This window comes from Pholis gunnellus, assembly GCF_910591455.1.
Source record: "Pholis gunnellus genome assembly, chromosome: 9".
Classification (NCBI taxonomy): Eukaryota; Metazoa; Chordata; class Actinopteri; order Perciformes; family Pholidae; genus Pholis; species Pholis gunnellus.
Window position 1 is genome coordinate 22900355 of NC_136535.1, and position 23034 is coordinate 22923388.

At 41.9% G+C, this 23034-nt stretch overlaps 1 protein-coding gene across 1 annotated transcript in view; it reads left to right on the forward strand.

Annotated features, from left to right (window-relative positions):
* lsamp (limbic system associated membrane protein) overlaps window positions 1-23034 on the forward strand; it is a gene marked incomplete at both ends in the record, with an annotated part of 174089 nt that overhangs the window by 145797 nt on the left and 5258 nt on the right. Inside the window, 3 exons of the mRNA XM_079165820.1 lie at window positions 2315-2440; window positions 18277-18408; window positions 19451-19571. Coding sequence (XP_079021946.1) covers window positions 2315-2440; window positions 18277-18408; window positions 19451-19571 — 379 coding nt within the window. The remainder of the gene's footprint in view (window positions 1-2314; window positions 2441-18276; window positions 18409-19450; window positions 19572-23034) is intronic.

A 23034-nucleotide genomic window follows, 5' to 3' on the forward strand; every position in this document is an offset into this window, starting at 1 on the left:
TGAAACCGAAATGTAATATTTAGTTTTAGTGGCGAAATGCCCACATGAATTGCAAATGTCCTCTAAGTAGTGTATTAATAACATTGTATTATGAAGAGAATCTCAAAACATCACATGGTAGAGAAGCACTAACATGCAAAGTGAATTAAAAAGGTGCAGCCCTTCGTTGTTTGCAACACCTCATGTGGTTTGAAAATCATTTTTACCCTCTGGGTTAGTACAGGACAATGGCAGGTTCACATTGCACAAACTTTCCTCGACTCGTTGTCAAGCTGATGCACAAGGATTTCTGCAGATAATTGGTGAATTGACTGTGAATCACAAGCTGATACTGTGAATGTGCTCGATACACAGCGGGGGAGGAATTCATTCATCAGTGGATCGTAGGTCTAGCCGCTTTGGCTGAACAGTAGTAGTGCAAAGCCATTATAACAACAAGTGACACTTCTCACTATTAGTCAGATAAAAACCAACGCTGTTTGCTGCCACAATTCCCATTACCACCCCAGCCTCCGACTCATTTGCTATATTTTTGGTGTTGTTGATTTAACAAGAACTTCGTGTTCATGTGTGTTTATTATGGTGAACAGCTTGGATTCTTGGAGTTTGCTCAAAGTATCGGTGCCAAATCCAATTTTCTCTCTATTTACTAAATGGTCAGTTCCATGAAGTAAATGTTTCTGACTGATATCTTTGCACAGAACAGTAATCCAGCTGTTCAATGGAATCTGTGACGTTTTATGGTGTAACTGACAGCAACTTTGGCCTTGAAGATAATTGAATGTGTATCAATGAAATTGCTTTTGCTCCCCTCAAACATAATACTATCCTTTCTCACATTAATAAAGGATATTTACAAGAACATCATAACCAATACATTTCACAGGCAACTATTTACAAAAGCAATGGGTGACTTTTAGCTTCTTTCCCCTATTCAGGACAGTGAGGGACAACCAAACGTGTTGCACATGTTCTTGGTGTGCCAATAACAACATGCAAGGATGGGTTGCAGTGAAACCAGACTACCTATTGAGTTCATAAGGAACGGGGCTATCGATATGTCGACTGACACGGAGATAAACCAACTTAAATTGTTACTTCACCACCAGGTCAAACATGTTTAAATGTGCAGTACCTCTGTGTACAATGAAAGAAACACAGGTGTTTCACTTGGAATGATAGGGTTAAATGAAATGAGTTGACACAGCCTGTGTGTGTCCACCCTAAAGGAATCTTGTGCACACACACACGCATGCATGCATACCAGAAATTACAATAATAAGTCCGCTTATCACAAGTTTAGAGAAAAGAAAGTTACTCTTCTTCATTTGCCCACATCATGTGTGCTCCAGCATTCATCATATTCCAGAGTTATTGATCATTATTTGTACTTCTAGCCTCATATCTGGAATCTTATCCCAACCACTTCACCCACAATTTGTGCAAACAGTGATGTATGCCTCCTGTATCCTTCATGATTGATTGCATCTTTGCTGCTGACTCGTTTTAAAACAGACTGGTACCTTCTTAATTCGCCTGAATTGTTCGTAAGGGTTTCTCCCTCTCTCTCCCTCTCTCCCTCTCTCTAGGTTTCATTTTGTTTGTGTGTGAGTGGGAGTAGATGGTGATTATTTTAACGCTGAGACGAAAAAGCTCCGTGTTACTTTGAACACCTGTGTCACATACACACACATGAAAAGATTTTTCATTTTACCTCTACATTTTGATTTAATATAAAAGCCTACTTTTCTGAAGGTATGTGTCTGAACTCAGAATTAGAGCCAAGTGTCTCCAGGTTCCCCGTGTGACAGGGGAAGCAATCTGTTTTCATGAGCTCAGGTCCCAGGGCTGAAGATTAAATTGCTTATTTGGATCCCGGGTTGAAAAAGTTTTCCGTAAGTACCTCTGAGGGCTATAGCGGTATGAAAAAAAGGTTCTCCAAAGCTTTTCTGAACTCTTCCTGTCACTGAGAGAATCAAGGTCAGCTTGTGTTCATATGTAAGCTCTGGTTATAGCCAATAGTGGCTGTGAAGAGATGGTAATGGATGTTTTGGGAGCAAAGCAGCTGGCATGGGTAGACTAGCAGTATTTCTTGTCTCAAGTCATTTTGTTGAGTTGAACTGTGTTCAACAGAAAGATGAATATAACTCTATCGCTTTTTCAAGTTATGCAAACAAAATAGCAAAAAAATACTACATCTTGGAGTTGTTGAGCCTTCCAAAGTCAGCTCCAGATCTTGGTCTGAGTGAGATGAAAAGCACTTTGCTCTTCATACTCTATTGCAACCTTGACGTCTTTTCTCTTGTGTCTCCAGTTCCAGCCAACATCTACAAGGTATCAGAAGACATCACGGTGAACGAGGGCAGCAACTTGACACTCAGTTGTTTGGCGAGTGGCAGGCCGGACCCTCTAATCACCTGGCGGCTGCTCAACCCCTCAGGTAAGAATCGTTTAATCGGTGCTCATTATCATTTGTGTCAGTCTAGATTCCTGGCCAGTAGGTGCCAGATTGTTTTCATCACCTAACTACAAGTTTGTTGTTGTTTTTTTTAGTCAATCTAAATCAGGCAAAATGAGCTTTGGTGGATGCAATATGTCAGGGTTACACAGACAAAATATTCTTCAGATATTGTGCTCTGAACAGATACAAACCGTGGACGTATACAAATAACTGGATAGACATGAATAATATAATAACACACTTTTTAAAACTGTAGATCTTGGTTCAAAATCATCAGATTCCAACTTTTTCTTACATATCAAGGTATTCCTGTGAATGTCGTCTGGGAAGTGAAAACAGGAAAGTGCCAGCAGCCAAAGCAACATGTATTTCTATGATTCCAATAACGTTTCATCAGTCTTCGCCTCATTCGTGGGCCGAAGCAGGATTGACTGATGTTCACATATGTTATCGTCTTTACCTCTTGGTCTGATATTGTGTGCTGCGACTTGACAGTAGACAGAAACTGACAAGCTGAAGGGAGGGGGCATCTGAAAAGTGCATGGGAATTAGTCAAGAGATCTTTTGTCAATAGCTCTCTCACATTTTTTCACACACACTTCAAACGAGACTTCATCTTGACCTCCTTCCTCAGCATGCACAACAACCTCCTTTTTTATTTGTGCAAACAGGTTTTTATCAATATGTGCAGAGATATTTCTTATTTGTCAGCACTTTAACCCAGAGATATGAGGAGTATAAATGGCAAGACAAAACACAGAAGCAGAACCTGCCTGCATCCGCTAAATTCTGAATGCTGTTAAAAATACTGATATTGACAGATGTTTACAGCTAGGGTGGGTTTATCTTTCCATGGGTTGAGCCTCTTATGTAATAAGTTCTCATGTAGGATAGCCATGTTGCTGTTCTTACATGCTATCAAAGTGTGTACAGGCAGTGTGCCAGCACATCTCTCTATATATATGTGCGTTCAGGTTAGTGGAGATACTGCTGCTTTGGCGTCTTATCCAATTTTAGAGAAAGTATATAATGTCCCCCGCTGCTGATAAGCTCGTAGAATGATGGATGGAGATGCTCGAGCTGACATCTCAGTTTGATAACAGCTTTTTGCAGATTGAAAACCATTCTATTTGTACGTCTTTATCAATTACTACATCCGTTTTTCAGCGCTCCAGATGTGTTCTATCAAATATGTCTCCTGCACCTGGAAGCTGAACGTATTGGATAGGTGTACTTGCTTCTTTTGTCTGTTTGCATTAAAGGAGAGTGATCTGTTCGACTTAATCCTGCGAGCCATATGGATCCGACTGGCTGCTTTACGGTGCTGTGTTAAAAACTAAAAGCTCCCCTTCCTTTTCTTCCTGTGAAACTGAAGTTGAACCCTCCAGGTTCAGATGGCTCACTGGAGTTAAAACCCTTTTGCAGGTTTTAACAGCTTTTGTTCCAAGAATATGGATGAAAACGTGGATATAGAGTGAAGGAAAAAGCAATATCTAATAGTAGATTTCTCAAACTGCAATGGAGTAGGCTTTACTAACTATTCCCTCTGCAAGTTCTCTACAATTTCTTCTATAAGGTATCTTTTTCTTTTCTTTTTTCTCTTTTTCAGTGTTTTGTTTAAGTCGTGGGCAGAACAACTTCGACAAGTCTTTGTTCTTTACTGAAACAGTGTGAATGGTGAAACAGTGTGACGGATGGAAAATCCTGTCAGCTCCTGGCAGGGTTGGATTTTGAAAGTCTACAAAGTGGCTCCAGAGATGGGGGGGTCCCACACCATTTGCAAACACCGCAACTGTTGTTTATTTTTGTTGTGGTTGTGCGGGTGTCTTTCACCTCCAGAATCCATAAGCCCAGCCCAGTTTGAGAGCATGTGGGGGGACTGCTGAGAGAGATAATGATGTCTGGCAACCTGTGGTCTCACTGCTTCACGCCTTCGCCTGCCTGAGCGGTAACGCCGCTTCGCTCAACTGTGCGAGGCTCTTAACATATTGCTGGGACCACAGATGTCCATGAGTCCCAAAATGCTATTTCCAAATCAAGACTTGAGTCTTCTGCAGAGCGGGGATCAAGATCAAGTGTGGTCTATTTCCACGGATTTCACTGGAAATTACCTTTAATGTAACATTCAAGAGTAATGCAGTAACTTAGTACATCTAGGCCAGGAAAAGGCAAAGTGGGCATTCATATAATAAGCGGCAGCTAAAGAATGAACTGTTCCCTTACTGAACTAAGTTGCCCAATATTGCATCTTTTGACTAAAAATGCTGAGGCTACCATTTGCTTACCTTGCACATCAGCCGGATTCTCACAATGTCACAAGATCACATGTCACACAAAAATCCATCTTGTCGAGCTTCAAATACTACAAGCGTTGCTTTGGGTGTTAGTGACGACACAGAGAGGCGGCTGTTCTTTCTAAAGAGCAATGGCGGCCCTTAAAGAGGTTAATGCCCCTAAAATGCTGCAATAGCATCAGTTTTGTCAGAACTGGAGAATGTGTCTTCATTGAAGGAGAGCAAAGAATCACAAACCATCCGGAGGGCCAAGTTAACCTTTTGCCACTTCAATGGAAAGAGACATTTAATTATTAAAATCAAAATCATGCAGCAAGCATCCACTCATTCAGAACAGCCAAGCATCCAGAACAGCAGTGTCATAAGGTCAGGGCTAGCGCTAATGGCTAATTACACTGAACTGAGACTGTTGGTTTGTACAGTAATGCTGTAGCTGCAACGGTGCCCATTCATTTATTAGGTAAGGTTGTTAAAAACCTACCGAATAAATGCTTTACCAATCTTTGAATGGCTTTTATATGTCATTATTAAGAAGCTCATAAATCCTATGTGACTAGACTGTCTGTAGCTCATCCTTTCATAACCACATGCATATTCATCTTCAGATTGATGACTTTGTGCACAAAAGTGTGAATATCCAATAGTACTCGCACCCTCAAGTGACAACCTTGTGTCTAAGATAGCAGTGACAGAGCACCAACAGATGCAAACACACTCATACAGAATACATTTAAAACAAGGGCACTGATAGCATCTTCTTCAAGTCACATGACAACAGGCCTCTAGATTAATGACAGCCACCCAGGGATGATGGTCTGTCAGACGTATGTCTTTTGAACTGGAAATCCTCTTTCTCTAATGAGAACTGATTGAAAGAAAAACAATTTCCACGGCCTTCATATCAGAACAAACTCTGCCTTACTGCTTGTACTGTAAAGACGTGTTGACACCTTTTCACATGAAGAAAAACTCCCCATGGGAAGCTATTCCTCAAGAAGCTACAGCTATAAACAAACAGTTCCTGCTGTAGTGTACTGTAGCTTGCAAACATGTTTGAAAAGCTCCAATCACCTTCTCATCCTGGTACTGCTATGCTCTTGCGAAGAATATATGGGAATTACTTTGATTATCCATCGTTTTTTCTGCTTTCCTGCATATCGATTGTGGATATTTCTGGTTTCCTGTGAACATGTTGTGGTTTTTTTATTTAAGACGAGCTCCAGGAAATTCTGATGGGAATTTTTCACCATTGTCTGACATTTTATAAACCAGACAATTAATCAATAACGAAAATAATCATTAGTTGCAGCCCTATAGTCACATTTAAGTACACTTGGAACGTTTATGTTACTAATGTTTCGTAGCAGGTCCCCTGTTTTCAGCATGTAAACATCATTGCAATGCATATATACTTATATATAAGTTTAACTCCAGCAGCTCAGGTAGTGCCACAGTTTGACAAACATTGCAAAACTGAAATTGCAATGGATGCCAATGGTGAAGCTAAGGAAGCAAGCAAAAACAGTTTGCTTTATATCAAACTGACAAAACTGTAAAAACTCTATAATTAACTAAATACCGTAACATAAGTGACAATAACAATCTAGAAAGTCATCAAACTGAAGTGTGTAAGTAGTCAGCTCTTGAATACATCTGTTGAAAAAAATATTTGTCTGTAAAAGCCTGAAGCAATCCCACACAATTCATACAACCTGAGTGACGAACGATGCCTTCAATGCTGGAGTTAAATGCTTTCAGCTAACAGTCTCAATTGGTATTCCATCGCAGGATTTGTTTATGAGATAGTTAATAGCAGGGTTTCTCAGGGTGTCCACATTGATTACAGCTGTCATCTGTTTTCTTCGGGGCCATCCGAGCTGAAACTGCACTTTCTCAGCTCTGCACAATCTTACTTCTCTGCTACTGTTGCCTCCGTCGCTCAGTTATCAAGAAGCTAATTAGATTATAACTGACGTGTTAGGCTTCTTAATGACGAGATGGCATTGCTGGATGAATTGAAAGATTAACAGAAAGCGAATTTTCATAATTAGACTCCATCAAAGATAGTGTTTGTGTCATTGAGAGACGAGGTCAGGCAGGTTATTGCTTGCACATCACTGAGCTACATTTGTAATTAAGTTATTGTGGGACTGAATTGAATGAATTTTCCCAAGGTCTGGTAATTTATTGCCGGAGCAGGTCTGATGCAGAGATTTTTTGAACCTGCTGTGTCGAGGCTACAGAGAACCATCAGATGGAATGCGTAATGCCGTGGCTTGGTAAATATTACAGCCCTCTGAGCATGATAAAAGATGACAATGAGACAGCAGATACTTCATTATGAGTAAGGACGTGGACATCTGCAGGCAGGGCAAACAAGGTGCTCATTAAAGCGGCACATGCACCGGCTCACCCCAAACGGTTTTATTTGTTGTTAGGCTTATATTGCCAAAGCAGATAACAAGCAAAGTGTAGCAATTACCACTACCAAAAAAATAATAGCCTCAACGGAACTGAGTGTGATTATTAACCCTTTCTTTCAGACACTCGGGAGTAAATTCACAAAGAATGGATTGGGCTACCCGCCCCAAACATGCCCATTAAGTTTTGTAGCTGTGTGCAATTTGCCCTTTCCTTGCATCTCATTGCAATGATTCATGTGGTAAAGTTAAAATGATGCTTTGTGCTAAGAACACAGTAGGCATAATGATGGCTGAGACATTTTGACTCGTCATTTCAGACGGTGAGCTACCGGTTCTGACCTACGAAGAGGTGCGGAGGCATTGCCCGAAACTTCAGGATAGTAATTTAAACGTGACAGAGGGCAACCATAATTTGGTATTTATTATGCAAGTCTGTCAGCGTGAATGCAATTCAGTTACCGCCAACTCTCTGAACACGCTAATGCTTTCACTGTAACTGCATGTGTGGCTTTTAGTGCTGATCTTTGTGAATTTGACTGTTTTTGCAATGGGGCCCGTGCATATTACCTCATTTAAATACACGCAAACAGCACAGGAGCACTGAGAAGTTATCGGCTTGGCAGCACCGTTAGGGGTGCATTTCACCCTTTGCGGATGCTTTGAGAATCACGCAGGTTTTGTTTTTTGTCTTAAATGCGCAAGCTGTGCAATCCTGTTTTGACTTCACCGCTTAGTGTACAAAATATAAGTTGTTCATTATTTTGTAGTCTCTTGGGAGACTGTCCACCCAAGAAAAACAACAGAGTCAATCGTTTTAGCTAGTGCCCCGTGTTCACATGAAAGTGACAAAGTCTTTTAGAAGTAGTGGTAGTTATGACAGAAGTAAAGGATGACGGGAAGGGACATCATTATAGAGCAACAAAGTCTGTAATGGAAGGAGGTCGAGGTGGACGGATGGGTCACTTAAACTTGGAGGAACTGTTGTTTGTTTCACGTTTTAAACCAACAATCAACGATGATTTATTTAAACCAAGAACGCGGTTGGTACCTGTGTGTTTATTGTTGTAACTATGTCGCTTAAGGGTCCCCTAACCGTGAAGAAGTAATAATTTAACCCAACGACCACAATGTTTTGACCACAGTCACTGAAAGGCAGCAAGGGAGTCTTTGAAGATCTGAGTCACATATGTCCATAGAGGCAGTGTGACATCTGTTGTACCTGTGTGAGACAGCGGGCAGTGCTATAGGTAGCATGACATCTTGTAAGTCTTGTGCAGTTTATCAAAACATTTTTTCAGCCTCTGCGTATAGGCCCTGCTGTGAATGTTGACTGCAGCTCATTGCTCGGACTTGTAAGCCGAACGATCAATGGAGCATGGAGGGATGGGGAGGAGAGCAGTGGTAAGGGGGCGTTCAGCGGGATGGGAGGAAGGGAAAAGAAGATAAAAGAGAAGGGTGAGGAAAAGTACAGTATGTGAGGGGAATGCACGTGTCGGTAATCTACATGCGCAAAGCCCCCCAGTGTCTGCACGACGTGCTTGTGCTGAGACCTCCAAGCATGTCTGTGTTGATCTCCTTAGCTGGCTGGCTCTCAGCTTGAGTCCCACTCCCCCAAAGGTGGTAGACTGGAGCTCCTGGGTGGTGGGAGGTCGGTGAGAATGGCAGCAGCAATTGTGCACAATGAGGGGGGGAAATGGAGCCTCTGGTCAAGCATGGATTTCTTCATTGCATGCCTCTTAAGACCACCAAAGTAGTGGTCAGACAGGTATGAAAAATGCATGCCATGAACCTGGAGGACCCACACAGAGCTGGAAAGAGGAGGAATTGGTGGAAGTTATGCTGTCCTCAGGGAAGGCAAATGACAAGAGAGACAGAGAGAAAACGAACAGAAATGTGCTTTAGTATGCAAATGTGCAGTTCCACTGGATGTTCAATTACTCTTATCGTTCGTTATAGTAACTCCAGTAGTTAATTAATGTTCAATTATGCATTTGAGATCCTCTCACCTATCTGGTGTAAAAGAGTTTGTCAGTCATTTAACATTGCAGGGAGGACAGCCAACGGTGAACCTCGGATCCGCTCAAGCAAAGGCACGCCAGCTGGGCATCTGGGAAGCTTGCAGTGAAAGTAGTAGCACCCTGATGATTGAAATTCAAGTCGTTAAAGAGGCCTTGATGTACTTACGATGCTGCACCCTGGCAGCTGAATGAACGGGAAGACTGCAAATAGTGTCCCGTAACCAAGATATCAGTGGTTTAACTTTCTCAACACCTATTACCCGTCCGTCAGCAGTCATGTTTACTGTGTCCTTGAGCCACATTCTGAACCCTAAAGGTGTTCTGGATAATAGCGTCAGCTAACTGCAAATGGCAAGCTATGAATCTACCGCAACACTTTCATTGCAACAAAGACATCTGTCCAAATGAATTGATTTGGACCGCAGCCCATGCTCCTACACTATATGATCCGGCTGCATATTGAAGTCATAACCCTTTTATAACAGTGCTTGGCAGGGCAGCCTTCAGGAGGTTTGATGCTGACTGCCCTTGACATCACTCCTACGCCGCCTACGGCTGGGTGTCGGCCACGCTCCGAGGCCGGGCTCGGGGAAGTCTCTCCTGCACTGTCGCCTCGTCTGTAGAGAGCTCTCTCTCTCTGTACCTCGATGCGACTCTTTGTCTATTCCGTCTTCCGCTGTCGCTCTCTGTCTTCCTCTCCCTCATTTTCTCACTCATTGTCTCCTCTTTCCATCATCCTCCCATCTTTTCCGTCGGCAGAGTATGACAGTCACTTCAATTGCTGTCTGGGGAGAGGCATGGAGCTAGAGAGCACAACACAACACACATCTCTGACACTCAGGTGGGAGTGGAGCTGGCATGAGTGCAGATACATAGGTGCCCCAGTAGTAAAACTCCCGTGCAGCGGGAGTAGGTGAGAAGAGTATGCAGGAGACAGGCACATACATATATACACACACACACACGCGCACACACACATCATTGTGTGCCAAGCTGTCAGTGACAGAGAGTAGCTGACAAGCCTGCTGATTGTGGGAGTGAAGTGCAAGGTGGTGACAGGTCCTTGTCAGAGCAACCCAGGTCAACCTGCCTGCTCCCTGTCTCCAGCTGTGTGCGAGTGTGTGTGTGTGTGTGCGTGCGCGTGCATGTGTGCACAACCACTTGATTCCCAGCCCTTTGGCAAGAGAAGACAGCTGCTCATCCGTCTCCCAGCAGGTCTCAGATCTGCTGACAGCCACTGTTCCCTTGTTTGTTTACAATCAGCATCATCAGCAGCTGGTCTGAAATCAGTCTGCTGTCACATGGTGCACAGACCATCATGAGCACAGCTTGCCCTGTGTCTGCCCAGCCTCATTAGGTGTAGTCACCGCTGGGCTGGCTGAATGCTGGAGCTCGCACCGAAACTCAGCACTTTTTTTTTTTTTTTTTTGTCAGTCCATAAGCACTTTTTTTCAAGAGCCCCAAGTCACACAGCCCTTCAGGGAGAAAGTAGCCTAAAGGAGAAGTGGACCTCTTGATTTCAAGGTTTCTGGTTTGAATCTCTGCACAAGGCAAGCTGATACGTGCAGGGGAGGAGGATGAACACACCTTTTCTTCACATGCCCTTGAGCAAGCCCTTTAAAGTACACGGTGGTGAAGCAGTGTGGTCATACTGGGCATTTCCCATGTACCAACAAAGCCTCACAGCAGTTCATGAAATAGTTACAAACTTATGTCTGTTGCAAACACCGGTCTCGTGGTTGAAAATCCTGTGTTTTTTTGATCACCTATGGAATCTACTCTCCGTGTTGTAGATACATAGATGCAAATCCTGCTATTTTCGTAATATTATAACTCTTTTGTTTAAAAGAATGATGAAATAAACGTGCCTGCCTTGCCTTAACTGTAATGCAATTCCGACCCATTTGTAAAATTCCTTCATCACTGTAATATTATGAGTTTCTCTTGAAATCTCTACTATATTCTCATAACATTGCAAGTCATTTCTCAAAATCGTACATAATTTACAAAGTCTCCGATTTTATATCTCTAAAGAATGGTCCTAATGCTCTGTTATAATATCTCTGTGTCTGAAACTGGGGAAGCTCTGTAACAACAGTGAATAGGAAAACAGTTCTACATGTGTTACATGGAGCAATGTCATCTGTCAGCTACAGTACAGAACTATAGAGAGCAGATCTCTGCCAGGTGTGTCTGAATCAGGCCTCCAGACTATTGTTGTTCACCATTGTTCCGTTCCATCTTGAAAAGCAATTTAAACTGTCCCAACATTATTTTTAGCAATATATTTATTACATATTTTTGTTCTTATAATATATAGTTGTTAGTGGCATAATAGAAACACCATTGAAATGTTGAGGTACATAAATTATTATAATTATTTTTCTAGCCCTATGCCGATCAGGTGCTACTTTCAGTAACTAAAAAAACAACTGTCATGGTCGAGTGGAGTGCACATGATGGTGTAGAGCTTTGGCCCTACTGGCAACACATCTCTTCAATCGCATGCACACACACACACACATGCATACACACACATCCCTGTATGTCTGTCTTTGCATGCACATGCACATGTGTGTTGGTGTGTGCAAGACAGAGAGAGGAAAGGAGAGAAACAGTGACACAAGGCTAAGCAGTGATAGTCTGTGCCTGACCTTGCTATCTTTGCTGAGCACAAAGACTCTTCTCCCATGGCAAACACAAGCTCACTGAATCCATCCAGACAGTAATGAGAAGTCTTCCCACAACAAAAGGCTGGATCTGTTTATCAGCCAAGCGTAAGAGAAAGTGGACAACCCAACTACCCTTCATGGGAATTCAATCACTACACCCTATTCTGTTTTATCGACAATTAATCTCCGTTTAAAGCCTCAGACTTGAACAGGACAAACAACAGTAGCAATACGGCGCCAAACAATGCGCGGCCACACCGAGAAAAAAAACAACAAAGGCCTGTGAGGAGTCGAAGAAGAAGAAGAACAAGAAGGAGAAGAAGGAGAGAGCGGGGGAAATGAGATAGAGAGACGAATGACAGCGTTGAGAAAAACAGACGGCTGCACCGCTCCTCTGTGCGTATCATTTCTTCGGCTCAAGAAGCGGCAAATAAACAGCCGTCATGTTTTGGCTTCAACACCTGTGTTATTTCTGCACCGCCAGCAGCAGCGGCAGCAAATGGCCTGTGAATAGAAGTGGAAGTTCTCCTTTTGTCCTCAGACTGCTGAAAAGATATTGTTCATACAGAATTGCCGCCAAGTGTAAAAAGTCATTAGAATCCAGGAAATGTAACGCTGCACATTAACGCAATGAGTCTCACAAGGCTATTTTTGGTGCTTTCATTACAGAGGACTTAAGACATTTCAGATTGCAAGTGATTTGATTTTAATGGTGTAAAATTATGTTTGTCATTTAAAACCAATGCCTCACACAGTGAAATCACTGCATTCAAACTCTGAGTGCAGTGTCCCTTTAAGATAGCAGTATTGAGCCCTTATATATTTGCATCGCATGCTGTGTTTGGTTTTGGCAACACACTGTCAATGGAGTCATAAGTGAGCTTAATAAGATTCCTTTAGTTTCCGAGCTTAGTCATCTTTTCATTATCTCCACCGGGTGGAATGTGTTGATGAGGATAGTTACTCTGCAATTATGTGTTGACCCGTCGTTTAAATCACACCGACTCCTGACGGGAGGATAGCTGTCAATGTGGCCTCCTGTGATAAAGCCGGAACCAACTGTCCAAACACAAACGCTCAAACAGGCACACACATGCACAGAGTTTAAGGTCCAGAGTGGGGTGACGGGTATTGTGCACGTATACACACACCAGCGCACGTCCTGTCACACACTCCTGCAGACAAAAGAGAATAAATGTCGCAGGATCTTTTATGCTACTCGACTCTCAAGTTTCTCAAATCCGCTGCTTAACATAAATTAGCATTTGCAAAATAAATGTAATGTTTCGCACTGTGGTAAAGTGATGCTGATGAATGATGCATGAGGATATGCAAATGAGCGCCATCCAGTTGCCAGCTGAAGTTACTGGTTTGTGTTTCAGATCCCTCACCTCTCTCCCCCCCCACCAGGGAGGAAGGGGGCATGCGTGGACCTACAGAATGTGTGCCACGGCTGTCCCTCACTCCTGCAGAGTATTTTTAATTGACATAGAAAACTTGTAGTTGTTCACACAAACTTAAAGTTGCCAGTACAATGCAAATCAGTATCCAGCAGGCATTTGTAGAAGTGTACTTCCTCCAGGCCCCTCAACTATTCCCAACTCACTTACAGAAGCCTGCTGTTGCATATCACAAGGGGCACGGGGCTTTCAGCGCTATGATGGGTCTTTTCAGCATGGCTAGCTAGCGCCAGACTGCATGGCAAGTTAATTAATGGCAATTTGAGCTTTGTGTCCAAGAAAGGGTGAAAGGTGGGTTTAAAAGCATGCAATTGATGTACTGTTGATCAATACTGCTCAGCCATGAACATGTGGTATATACACTGCATGTTTTGCAGTTTGGACAGTCACACATTTTATTCATCTAGTTTTGCAACACATTTCATGAGCTTTCAAATGGCTCGGAAGAAAAGCTGGCTGTAGATTTTCATTTAGCTTTAATCAGCTGCAATGCTGCAATGCAGCTCACTGTAGAACTTAATTATTTGTTTCTTGCACTTCTCAGTTATTACATGGCTTTAATTTACAAGTTGTTTTGGAGCATTCTCACCCACTCCAAGCATCTCGGCAAAGACAATTTATTTCTGGATGTTTGTGTGCTGGGTATACATTTCTCTGTGATGATCATGGAACAGTTTCATTCTAAAATTAGATATGCAGTTCCTAAAATAGGATACCTCCTGCAAACAAGATATTACAAGCACAAAGTTGGAAGTCATTATGACACTTAGTATTTTCATAGCATTTCGATAGCTGCATCCCAGTGGTGACACACGGTAGAGCTTTCACATTTCATACAGAGATGATCTTAAGTTTATGTGGATGCTTTTTCTGCCTTTATCTTTCCACAGCTCAGTGGTCCATAACACCTTCTGCAACCACACGTTTCTATTTCCGGTTTCCTCTCATAGTAGAAAATGCATTTTGCCACCTATTCTCTCTGTTGTTCCTCATTGTGAATTCTATTGTTAGAGTAGCTCAAGGCTACTGACACTTGTGAGCTTCACCTACTCCATGGCAGGGGAGAAGTCGGAGAAAACCAAATCAAAAGACGTAGAACAAACATACTGCAGTTTGGCAGGGGTTGAGACTCTGACCTGCGTTCACAGATTTTGGAAGCGGAAGAACACCTATATGTGTACCCGTGAGAATGTGTGAGCAAGAACAAGAGAGTAAGAATAGGTGTTAGTACTGCCGAAAAAGCAAAAGTTTCAATGTTCAAAATATCTCCGTCCATTTGCTGAACGACTGGTTGCTTATCAACGTTGCTCTTTGAAAGATTCTAAATTTAACGATCATAATTGCATTGTCTTAAGAAGCAACTTAAAGTACAGTCATTTGGAACTGTTAATTTTACTAGTTATACTGACTATTTACTCATCTATATCTCATGTTTGTTCTATGAGATGGAAGAACTCCACACTGTTTCATTTCTGACATTTACAGAAATAAAGAACAGGTTGTTTGTTCTTAATTTATAAAGTGGAACAGTGAATGGAGTTGTTTGAATCTGTTTAAAAAGTTACCACACATTGTATTATCATTTTAAATATATCACCTTAAAAGCTCTGAATGGAAACCTCCGGGATTCAGGGCTGTAAAGCAATGACCATTTCAATGAAGCTAATGGAAGCTCGTTAGCTTAACTCTGCAAATTGACTCCATTAGAGGTCGTTGTCAGATATTACAAGCAATTTGTGATGATTACCATTCCTGGCCAACTATATAGCTATTATAAATGAACAGAATGACATGAATATTGAGCATTATTAGGTGATGATAATAATCTCCACATGATTGCGATCTGGCTGCAGGAATGACAATATCTGTCGGTCCACCATTTTGGTCCAGACTGAAATGTCTCTGCAACTAATGGATAGATTGCCATGACATTTTGTACAGATATTCCTGGTCCCCAGAGGATGAACTCTACTGACCTTTTCTCTTGCACCACCTCAAGGTTGCCATGTTTTATTGTTAGTGTAGTATCTTGACAACCATTGGACAGATCGCCATGAACTCTGGCACAGATATGTACGGATGTATCCCAATGGCTTTGGTAATCCCCCAACTTCATCAGGTCAAACATTTTCATTTGTCCAATACTTTTGGTTTATTATCAAATACCTTCAAATGTATGATACCAGCTGTACTGTTTGTTTAGTGCTACTGTAATTAGGATCATCAGCATGTTAGCATGCTGATTTTTATCTGGGAAAAAAAGTTTATTTGGAAAACAAATGCTCCTTGCCCTTCCTTTACTTAATACTGTTTCCCTCACTGTCACCAACTCTTCCTCCTTCCTCCAGATTAGCATAGAAATGTGATTATGTATTATAGTGTAATGCCAGGATTCATGGGGCTTTTCTAATGTGCTCATTCACCGCTGTCAGTGCTCCCTGACAGCCCTCAATGAAATGTGTCTATATCCCAGTTCATGCACGCACGCGTCACACTCACCATGGAGACATTACGCCTCCGCAACGCAGGCGTGGGCCCGTGTGCGCACACATATGCGCATGCATACACTGTACACACGCTCTAATCAATTCCCTCAAGACAAGATTAACCTATCTATTCACTGTGCTTCATTAAACAGATAATGTGAAGCACACACACTTCTAATGAAGGAAGCTGTATTCTCCTATGGGCACGGACGAAGATGCGTGAAATGTATCGTAATTAATTGTTTCTTCAGACGATGCATCACGTTCCCTTTATCCGTCATGATTTAGTCGCTCTCCATACGCACCAGGTGAGATTACTGACAGTTAACTGCTGCGTTTTTGAAAAAAAATAGTCGAGACGTATCCTCTCATCTCTCATTTGGATTCTCCTCTCTTCTCTCTTCGCTATGCTTTGATCTTTGCAGTCACCTGGTTTTCTCTCTCTCTCTCTGTGTGTATCCAGCACCAAAACCAAAGCACTGAAGAAGAGATTGAGCTTCAATAGAATTTCCATGGCAACAGATTTTCAGTCATACCTCTCCAATCACGTTACTCCGGCGGTTCGTCCAGTGCGAGCTGAATATGGCTGAATATGGTCTGGCTCAGGCTTTGATCATTCTCCCACTGATCTTTCAATCAATATGAGATAATACTGTATGAACTGACTTGCACACTTGATATGGATCATTTAGTTATATTTCTCTTTCTGTTTCAAACACCGAGGCCTGACTCAGTTTTGTAGATATTAGGGCGTTTGAGCTTCAGGCATGTATAGAAGTCGGATGAAGACGGATGTTTTGTTGTTACCTGGTGATTTTGTGAGCTTCACGGCATGAAATGGCAAAGCATTTAGGTTTGATCGCCAAAGCGTAACGGCTGTTTTTTTGGACTAACCTCCCATATCGGAGTCCCCGAAGTTGCCTGTTCATTTCTCAGGTCGCACCGCTTTCGGTGTCACAGAGCCTGCGGCCCCTCACACGTAACATGAGCATGAACCTGCCCACAATTGAGACCATTGACATTTACTGTTGTTACAAACAGTGCATTCAGCCCAGAGATCTCCTCCCTGCAATGTATTTCCACCGCCGAGATTCAATCATTCCCTATTTTCTTAGATTCAGAAAAGAATCAGTCCATGTTATTGTAGTTATTAAATTTGCTCAGTCATAGGAGACTCCCTCCCTCATTCAGGGCAGATAATTGTATCTTTTTTGAAAAATATCCTGAGATCTGCACTGTTGGCATACTGGCTACAAGCAGATGATTCCTTATTGAGTTTCCAATGTCCAATCATTTAATTTCCCATCACGTTGCAATGTACGTAGAATGATTATTCAAGTCAAACGAACAAGCTGTACATCTTTCTATTGTGTGCAAACAAATAGCATTGTCCCACGCAGCATTAATTATCACACCGCTTTCAAACGAAAGCAATGTCACACAATCACCAAAGTGATGAATTGTGACATTGCACATGATGATATCTCTTCTGCTCTCACTGCTAATTTTTAGAGGTGTTGAAAAGATGAAGTGCAATTAATATGGTAGCACATCAAAGAGTTTGCCATTGCCTCCTCCTGACACACCCATAGATCTGTAATAAGACAAAGCAGTTCATTCCTAATCAGACACCGAGACACTGTGTTCTTTACGTGGCTAATTAGCTGGATTGCTCATTAAACAATTAGTCAGATATCTGTCTGATAGCCTCTGTGGTTTTCTTCCACTCGGTTAAGATGTTTTGTCTGACATTTGCAGATACTAACTCCTCTGTTCATTGAAGCTGTCAGAAAAACATCTAATAAAAGTCAGCTTAACAAGTTGTTGAATATCAAATGCGCCCCCAGTTTAAGAGTCAATCGACGTCATTCAATCTGAGTTTCACAGCATGACCTGACTGGATTTGAATTAACTCTCTTGTGCGATATGAGTGTGGATGAATGCTCTAGTTTAATTCAAAAACTATCAACACTTCTGCAGAGGTTATAACAGGTTATATCAACTAATTATTTTTGTGCATACTCACGCCTATCTGGTACCAATATGAACGATGAAACATGTCATTCAGCAATGTTTTTGTACCTCAATATACAGTATTTTGTAGAAAGTATGTCTTAAATTGTTGTAGTAGTAGTAGTAGTAGTATATACAGATATCTGACAGAACAATAAACATCCAAAGTATGAAGATACATGTAAACATGTCTCCAACAAAGCTCAATGTGAGTATGTTCAAACAAAGTGCGTGATGTAAAGTAATGTATACAGTATAGTGATTGCTATGTCAAAAATGTGACTTAATAAGTGGCATAATAAGAAGGAAATGTTTTTACTCTGGAGTTAAAAGATTAACTTTGTGTTCATCCCTCCTCTTTCTCTCTGTCTTTCTGTCTCTCTCTCTTTGCTCCTCTCCCTCTTGACTCCCTCAATCCCTCCATCACCTCTGTCTCTAACTCTCTGCAGCAGAGCCGCTGGACGGAGAGGAGTACCTGGACATTATGGGCATCATGCGAAACCAAGCGGGTCGTTATGAATGCAAGGCCAGCAATGACGTCGCCACGCCTGATGTCAAATATGTCAACGTGGTCGTCAGCTGTGAGTAACCCGACAACACGGCCCTCGCTCGCTCCCTTTTTATGTTAGAAATGTGACCGGATGATACATTCATTAGATGAAAGCATATAAAAGTCAAGATTGGAAGTGAGTGGAGAGACTTGGAGAACGTTGTTTGGCAGAGAAGTGATGATTGAATCTTGAAAGTTTTGGAGCACCGTTCAGTTTTCTCAAGATGAATCCAGGTAGAAAGATAAACATCTCTCGCTTTGATTGCAACATGGTAATTGTCACGCACCATCATCATCAAAGATACGCTTAGCATTCCAAAATAAGATCACCTAATTACATCTTATCAGGGGTCCATGTTAGAACTGTGGAGTGTAATACATGTGTTGGATTGATGAACACCTACCGGGACGTCACAAACCCACTTCCCCTCAGAGGAGTCAGAGAATCCTCTTTGATCTGAACAAATCACGTACGGCTGGTCGCCCGATTTGTACTTTAGCCGAGTCTAAGTGACCTGAATGAAATGATAAAGATTTCTATAGTAAACCATTTCTTGGTGTTGTAATCCTAAATGGAAAACTGGTATTAATCCACATGTTGATGGCCGTTGTGATGTTTGTAGAATTCTGTCTGTATGACAAATGTTAATAAACTCAAGGAGTTTGAAGTTTTAGCACTGATTACTTTTCCGAACTCCAAATAATGCATCTGAAATTGTTTCTCTTGGCTTGAAGGCCTAAATATAGAATTCAATTTGACGCTATGAAATGTGGCACGTAGAAGAAACTTTCACTTCCAGAATATGTGTTGGTTTGTTTGCTTTTGTCGGTGAGATTCAATACAGAGCCATTTGCCATTGTAGAAAGGGCTTGTCTTCTGAATTATGTCGATGGCCCCATTCAGACATACTTGATGAAATATAAGGAATTTCACCTTCTACTAAAAGGAAACCTGGGCATTCCAAAAAAAAACTAATAAAAGTGTCAAGTTAAATCATTTTATTTTGCAGTGCATGGGAGTTTGTTATTGGTTTAAAGATTGATACTTATTTCAACATTGTATGACTCTGCAGATCCTCCAACAATAAAGAAAACCCAGAGCTCAGAGACTCCAGTGGGCCGCATGGGGACACTGCAGTGTGACGCCACGGCCGTGCCCACACCAGAGTTTGAATGGTACCGAGACGAGAAAAGGTAAAAACTTGACACACATTTAAACACGTGTACAAATCTGCATTCGTCGTGGTGAGATGACGAAACATTCGGACAATTGATGAATACGTTTTTTCTGTCGGACACTTCAAGATTGTATAACCATGAAAAACAGATTGAAACACTTGGCAAACATAACTAACACACTGATTCAGGATGATGTTGCAAGTTCGGTCCTTGCAGTTGTTCTGCTTTATCCCAATCAATCTCTTAAGAGAGTGAGCCACACGAGGTGTATAGCACCAGTCAAACAACCTATTAAATAGAGCACAAGCCATTAGTCTCCTTTATCACAAACAACTATATCAAATCCTTTCAAAGCAGGCACCCGTCGTGCTCAGAAGCACCTTTACAGTATTACTGTAATTACCTCCAGTATTGTTTCCCGGGATGGAAAACCTTCTCTCTCTTACATGTCAGATTACTGGAAACAACAAAGTCTTTGAGGAAAGCCTTCACAACAAAAGCTTTTACTGTATATGCCTTACAACAGTTTGGGAAAGTTTGTGTCATGACTTTAAGTTCCAGAGCTTATGGTGCGCTCTCCTTGTGGCTTATTTAGGCGTATTCTGTGCTGAAACATTCTGACTTGTGGTGAGTGCTAATTAGTTACAGCCATGGAGTCCTGCTGCTGCTGGTGCCATGCGTGTGATGATAGGTTTACAGAAATAACCTTAAAATTAACTTGACCTGACTCACCAGGAGGCACGGAGCATACTTGGTTTATCTCGCCGCCATTACAGATAAAATAACGAGGCAAAATAATTAGATTTACATTGAATTTACTTAGGCGGGACCATGGCAGCTGTAAGAGGCTGTTTACTGTTGTGAGCACAATCAATGAGCAATTAATGAATAGCATTGCTTCCTAAATTAAAAGCATATTCAACACTGTTCCCTATGCAAGAATTTGAGCGTTAATCATTGAGCTGTCTTCAAACAACAGGACCAGCCTGAGATCAAGCCTGCGATCTTTCAAAGAGCAGCCCCCTTTTTTCCAGAGGAGTTTTGTCCTCATCTCTCAAAAGTGGCAGCAGCTTCATCACTTTATTTTCTGTGCCAGAACATGCTCCCTATCATTTTAACTCAGTGGTTATAATGGATCTCTTTGATCCCTTTGTCAAATCTGCCCGTCGCAGTGTTGCCGTTGTCACATCCCAATGTTAATTTGATGGCATCGCGTGTGGTTTGATAATGACTAATCACCCACTTAATCACTCACTAGGCTGTTCCTCCATTGTTAATTGAAATAACTGGGCGAGACAGCAGTGGATTCTGTGATATTCTTCGGAGAAGAGAAAAGGGAGATCAACCTGCATGCAATTTTTGTACGGAAGTCACTGAAAATCCTAATAACTCTTTTTCTCGTACCACAAGTAATTCCACTGAAATGGAAATCAGCCTCCCGGCGCTCTACTGTCTCCTTTGAAATTGTAAATTGTGTGCCCAGACACAGATGTTCATTGGAAAGCGATCAATTTTAAGTGTCACGCGTGTGTCTGGAAAACACTTGAAGAGGATCGAAGTGCAATGATATTCAAAGGCCAGTCCTTTCCATTTCATCATCTTATCATTTAATAAGTCCGCCCTCTGCAGCAAACTTGCCACCTGAGTCGGTTTGGGAACAAGGAGGGATCTCACTCCCACCCAATTTACAGCAGTAAAGGTTCGCTGATGATTGGGAGAAAATTATCGGAGGGGTGTCACAAGTGTTATCACCGATATGGTCTCTAAAGTAATAGGCCTATCACGGCAGTGCTTGAAAAGAAAGATTTATGGCGGTTGAAATATTTTTACATTATCTGTTGTTTCCAACCGCCATCTATCTCCGTTGTTTTGTCCCCTGGAGGATTTTGGCTGAGTGCCTGTTCCTCCCCGCCTCTCCCCCTCTACGCCAGTGGGAAGTGTTATTGCGCTTTCTCCTTGGATGATGATGTTAATGCACCGTAATAAAATCATTTATCCTTGCTTGGCTAGATCATTTCGTAGTGCCCAGTGCTAATGCACTGTCACCTGTTGTGTCTTATTTACCTGAATTTGAAGGTCTCGCTCCCGCACTTGTTTCCCTTCTAATCAGTTTAACCTCAATCAACAACAGGTTGAAATCTGCATGTGAATCAAGAAAATGTGTTCTTTACGGTCGCTGTCAAGCTTTCGATCCTCGCAGCTCGTCACTGTGCCAGACTTACCACTCGAAAATTGGGTTCTTTGTTTCAGAACAGAGGCAGAAGTCTGCAGTCTGGCAAATATTGATTTTGCCAGCTTGTTAGTTAATGTTAGCTCCGTGATTTGATTGAAACAAAGTCTCCAGCTGACTCGTTTTTTAAAATGGTAACCCTGTAAAATGGATGCTGATATGCAGTAGAAGGCTGTTTTAAAGTCAGAAAAGGCATTTCTCCTCGGGTTGTCATGTCAGCAGTGAAGGAGTTAATCCCCTTTCCTGCATAGAAAGAAAAAAGCAAGCGCGTGGCTCCACACTTGTACAATCGGTGATACCTGCACTAACAACCGGCACGTGTACCCTTTTCCTGTTACAACACATTGACAGCAAGGAGACAGAGAAACGTGTTGATGGATTTGGATCGTCACGTCTCATTATTTCAGCCTCAAACACACAACACATACTTTGATCATTGCTACATTTTTTGAAAGTACAGTTACGTTTTACTGAAGTTTTCTGATTAGTTTTGGGGCCTTGTTGAATCAAACCTTGTTTAATCCCTTCCTTTAACGGTATTTTGACAAACAAACTAAACTGTCATGTTTCATATTTGAATTACTGATACCCCTCAGATGCAGGATTTATCTTTGCAAAGCCTCGTACTTCACGTTGATTAATTGTTTTCCTTAATCTCCCGACCCTCGTTATTCTTTGAATGTCCTTTGTTTCTGACAAGAGAAGAGAAGTTAGTGTTATACCTGCTCCTATACCTGAAAAACGAAAAAAAGTAAAGTAAAGGTAAAGTTTTATTAATACTGTGACAGCCCCACAAAAAAGAAAATGAACCTTGCCTCTCTGGCCACTCACAGCTTTTCCTTTCCTTTCCTCATGGGGGGTCATGTTACCCCAAACAAATCACACAGCAGCTCTCTTGGAATAGAGGCACACATTTTTTGGCTTCAGTTATCTAGTGCCAAGTTTGAAAAGCAGCACTCTCACCTGCCCAAACAAACCTAACTGAAGGAGTAAACACTTTAAGGTTCAAACAAACTGCCTGGCACAAGCTGGTGAACACACACACACACACACACACACACACACACACACATGGCTCCTCTGACTAGAGAGGCTTAACTCACCTTACCTTGAGCATATCCGTCCTCTGTCAGTCTAAATCTGCACGTGAAGATGTGGACCTCCTCAGCTAATAAAACGTAACTCATCCTCTGAAACATAAATGAAACATTTGCTTCACAGCATCTCTGACTTCAGCAGGATCCGAGA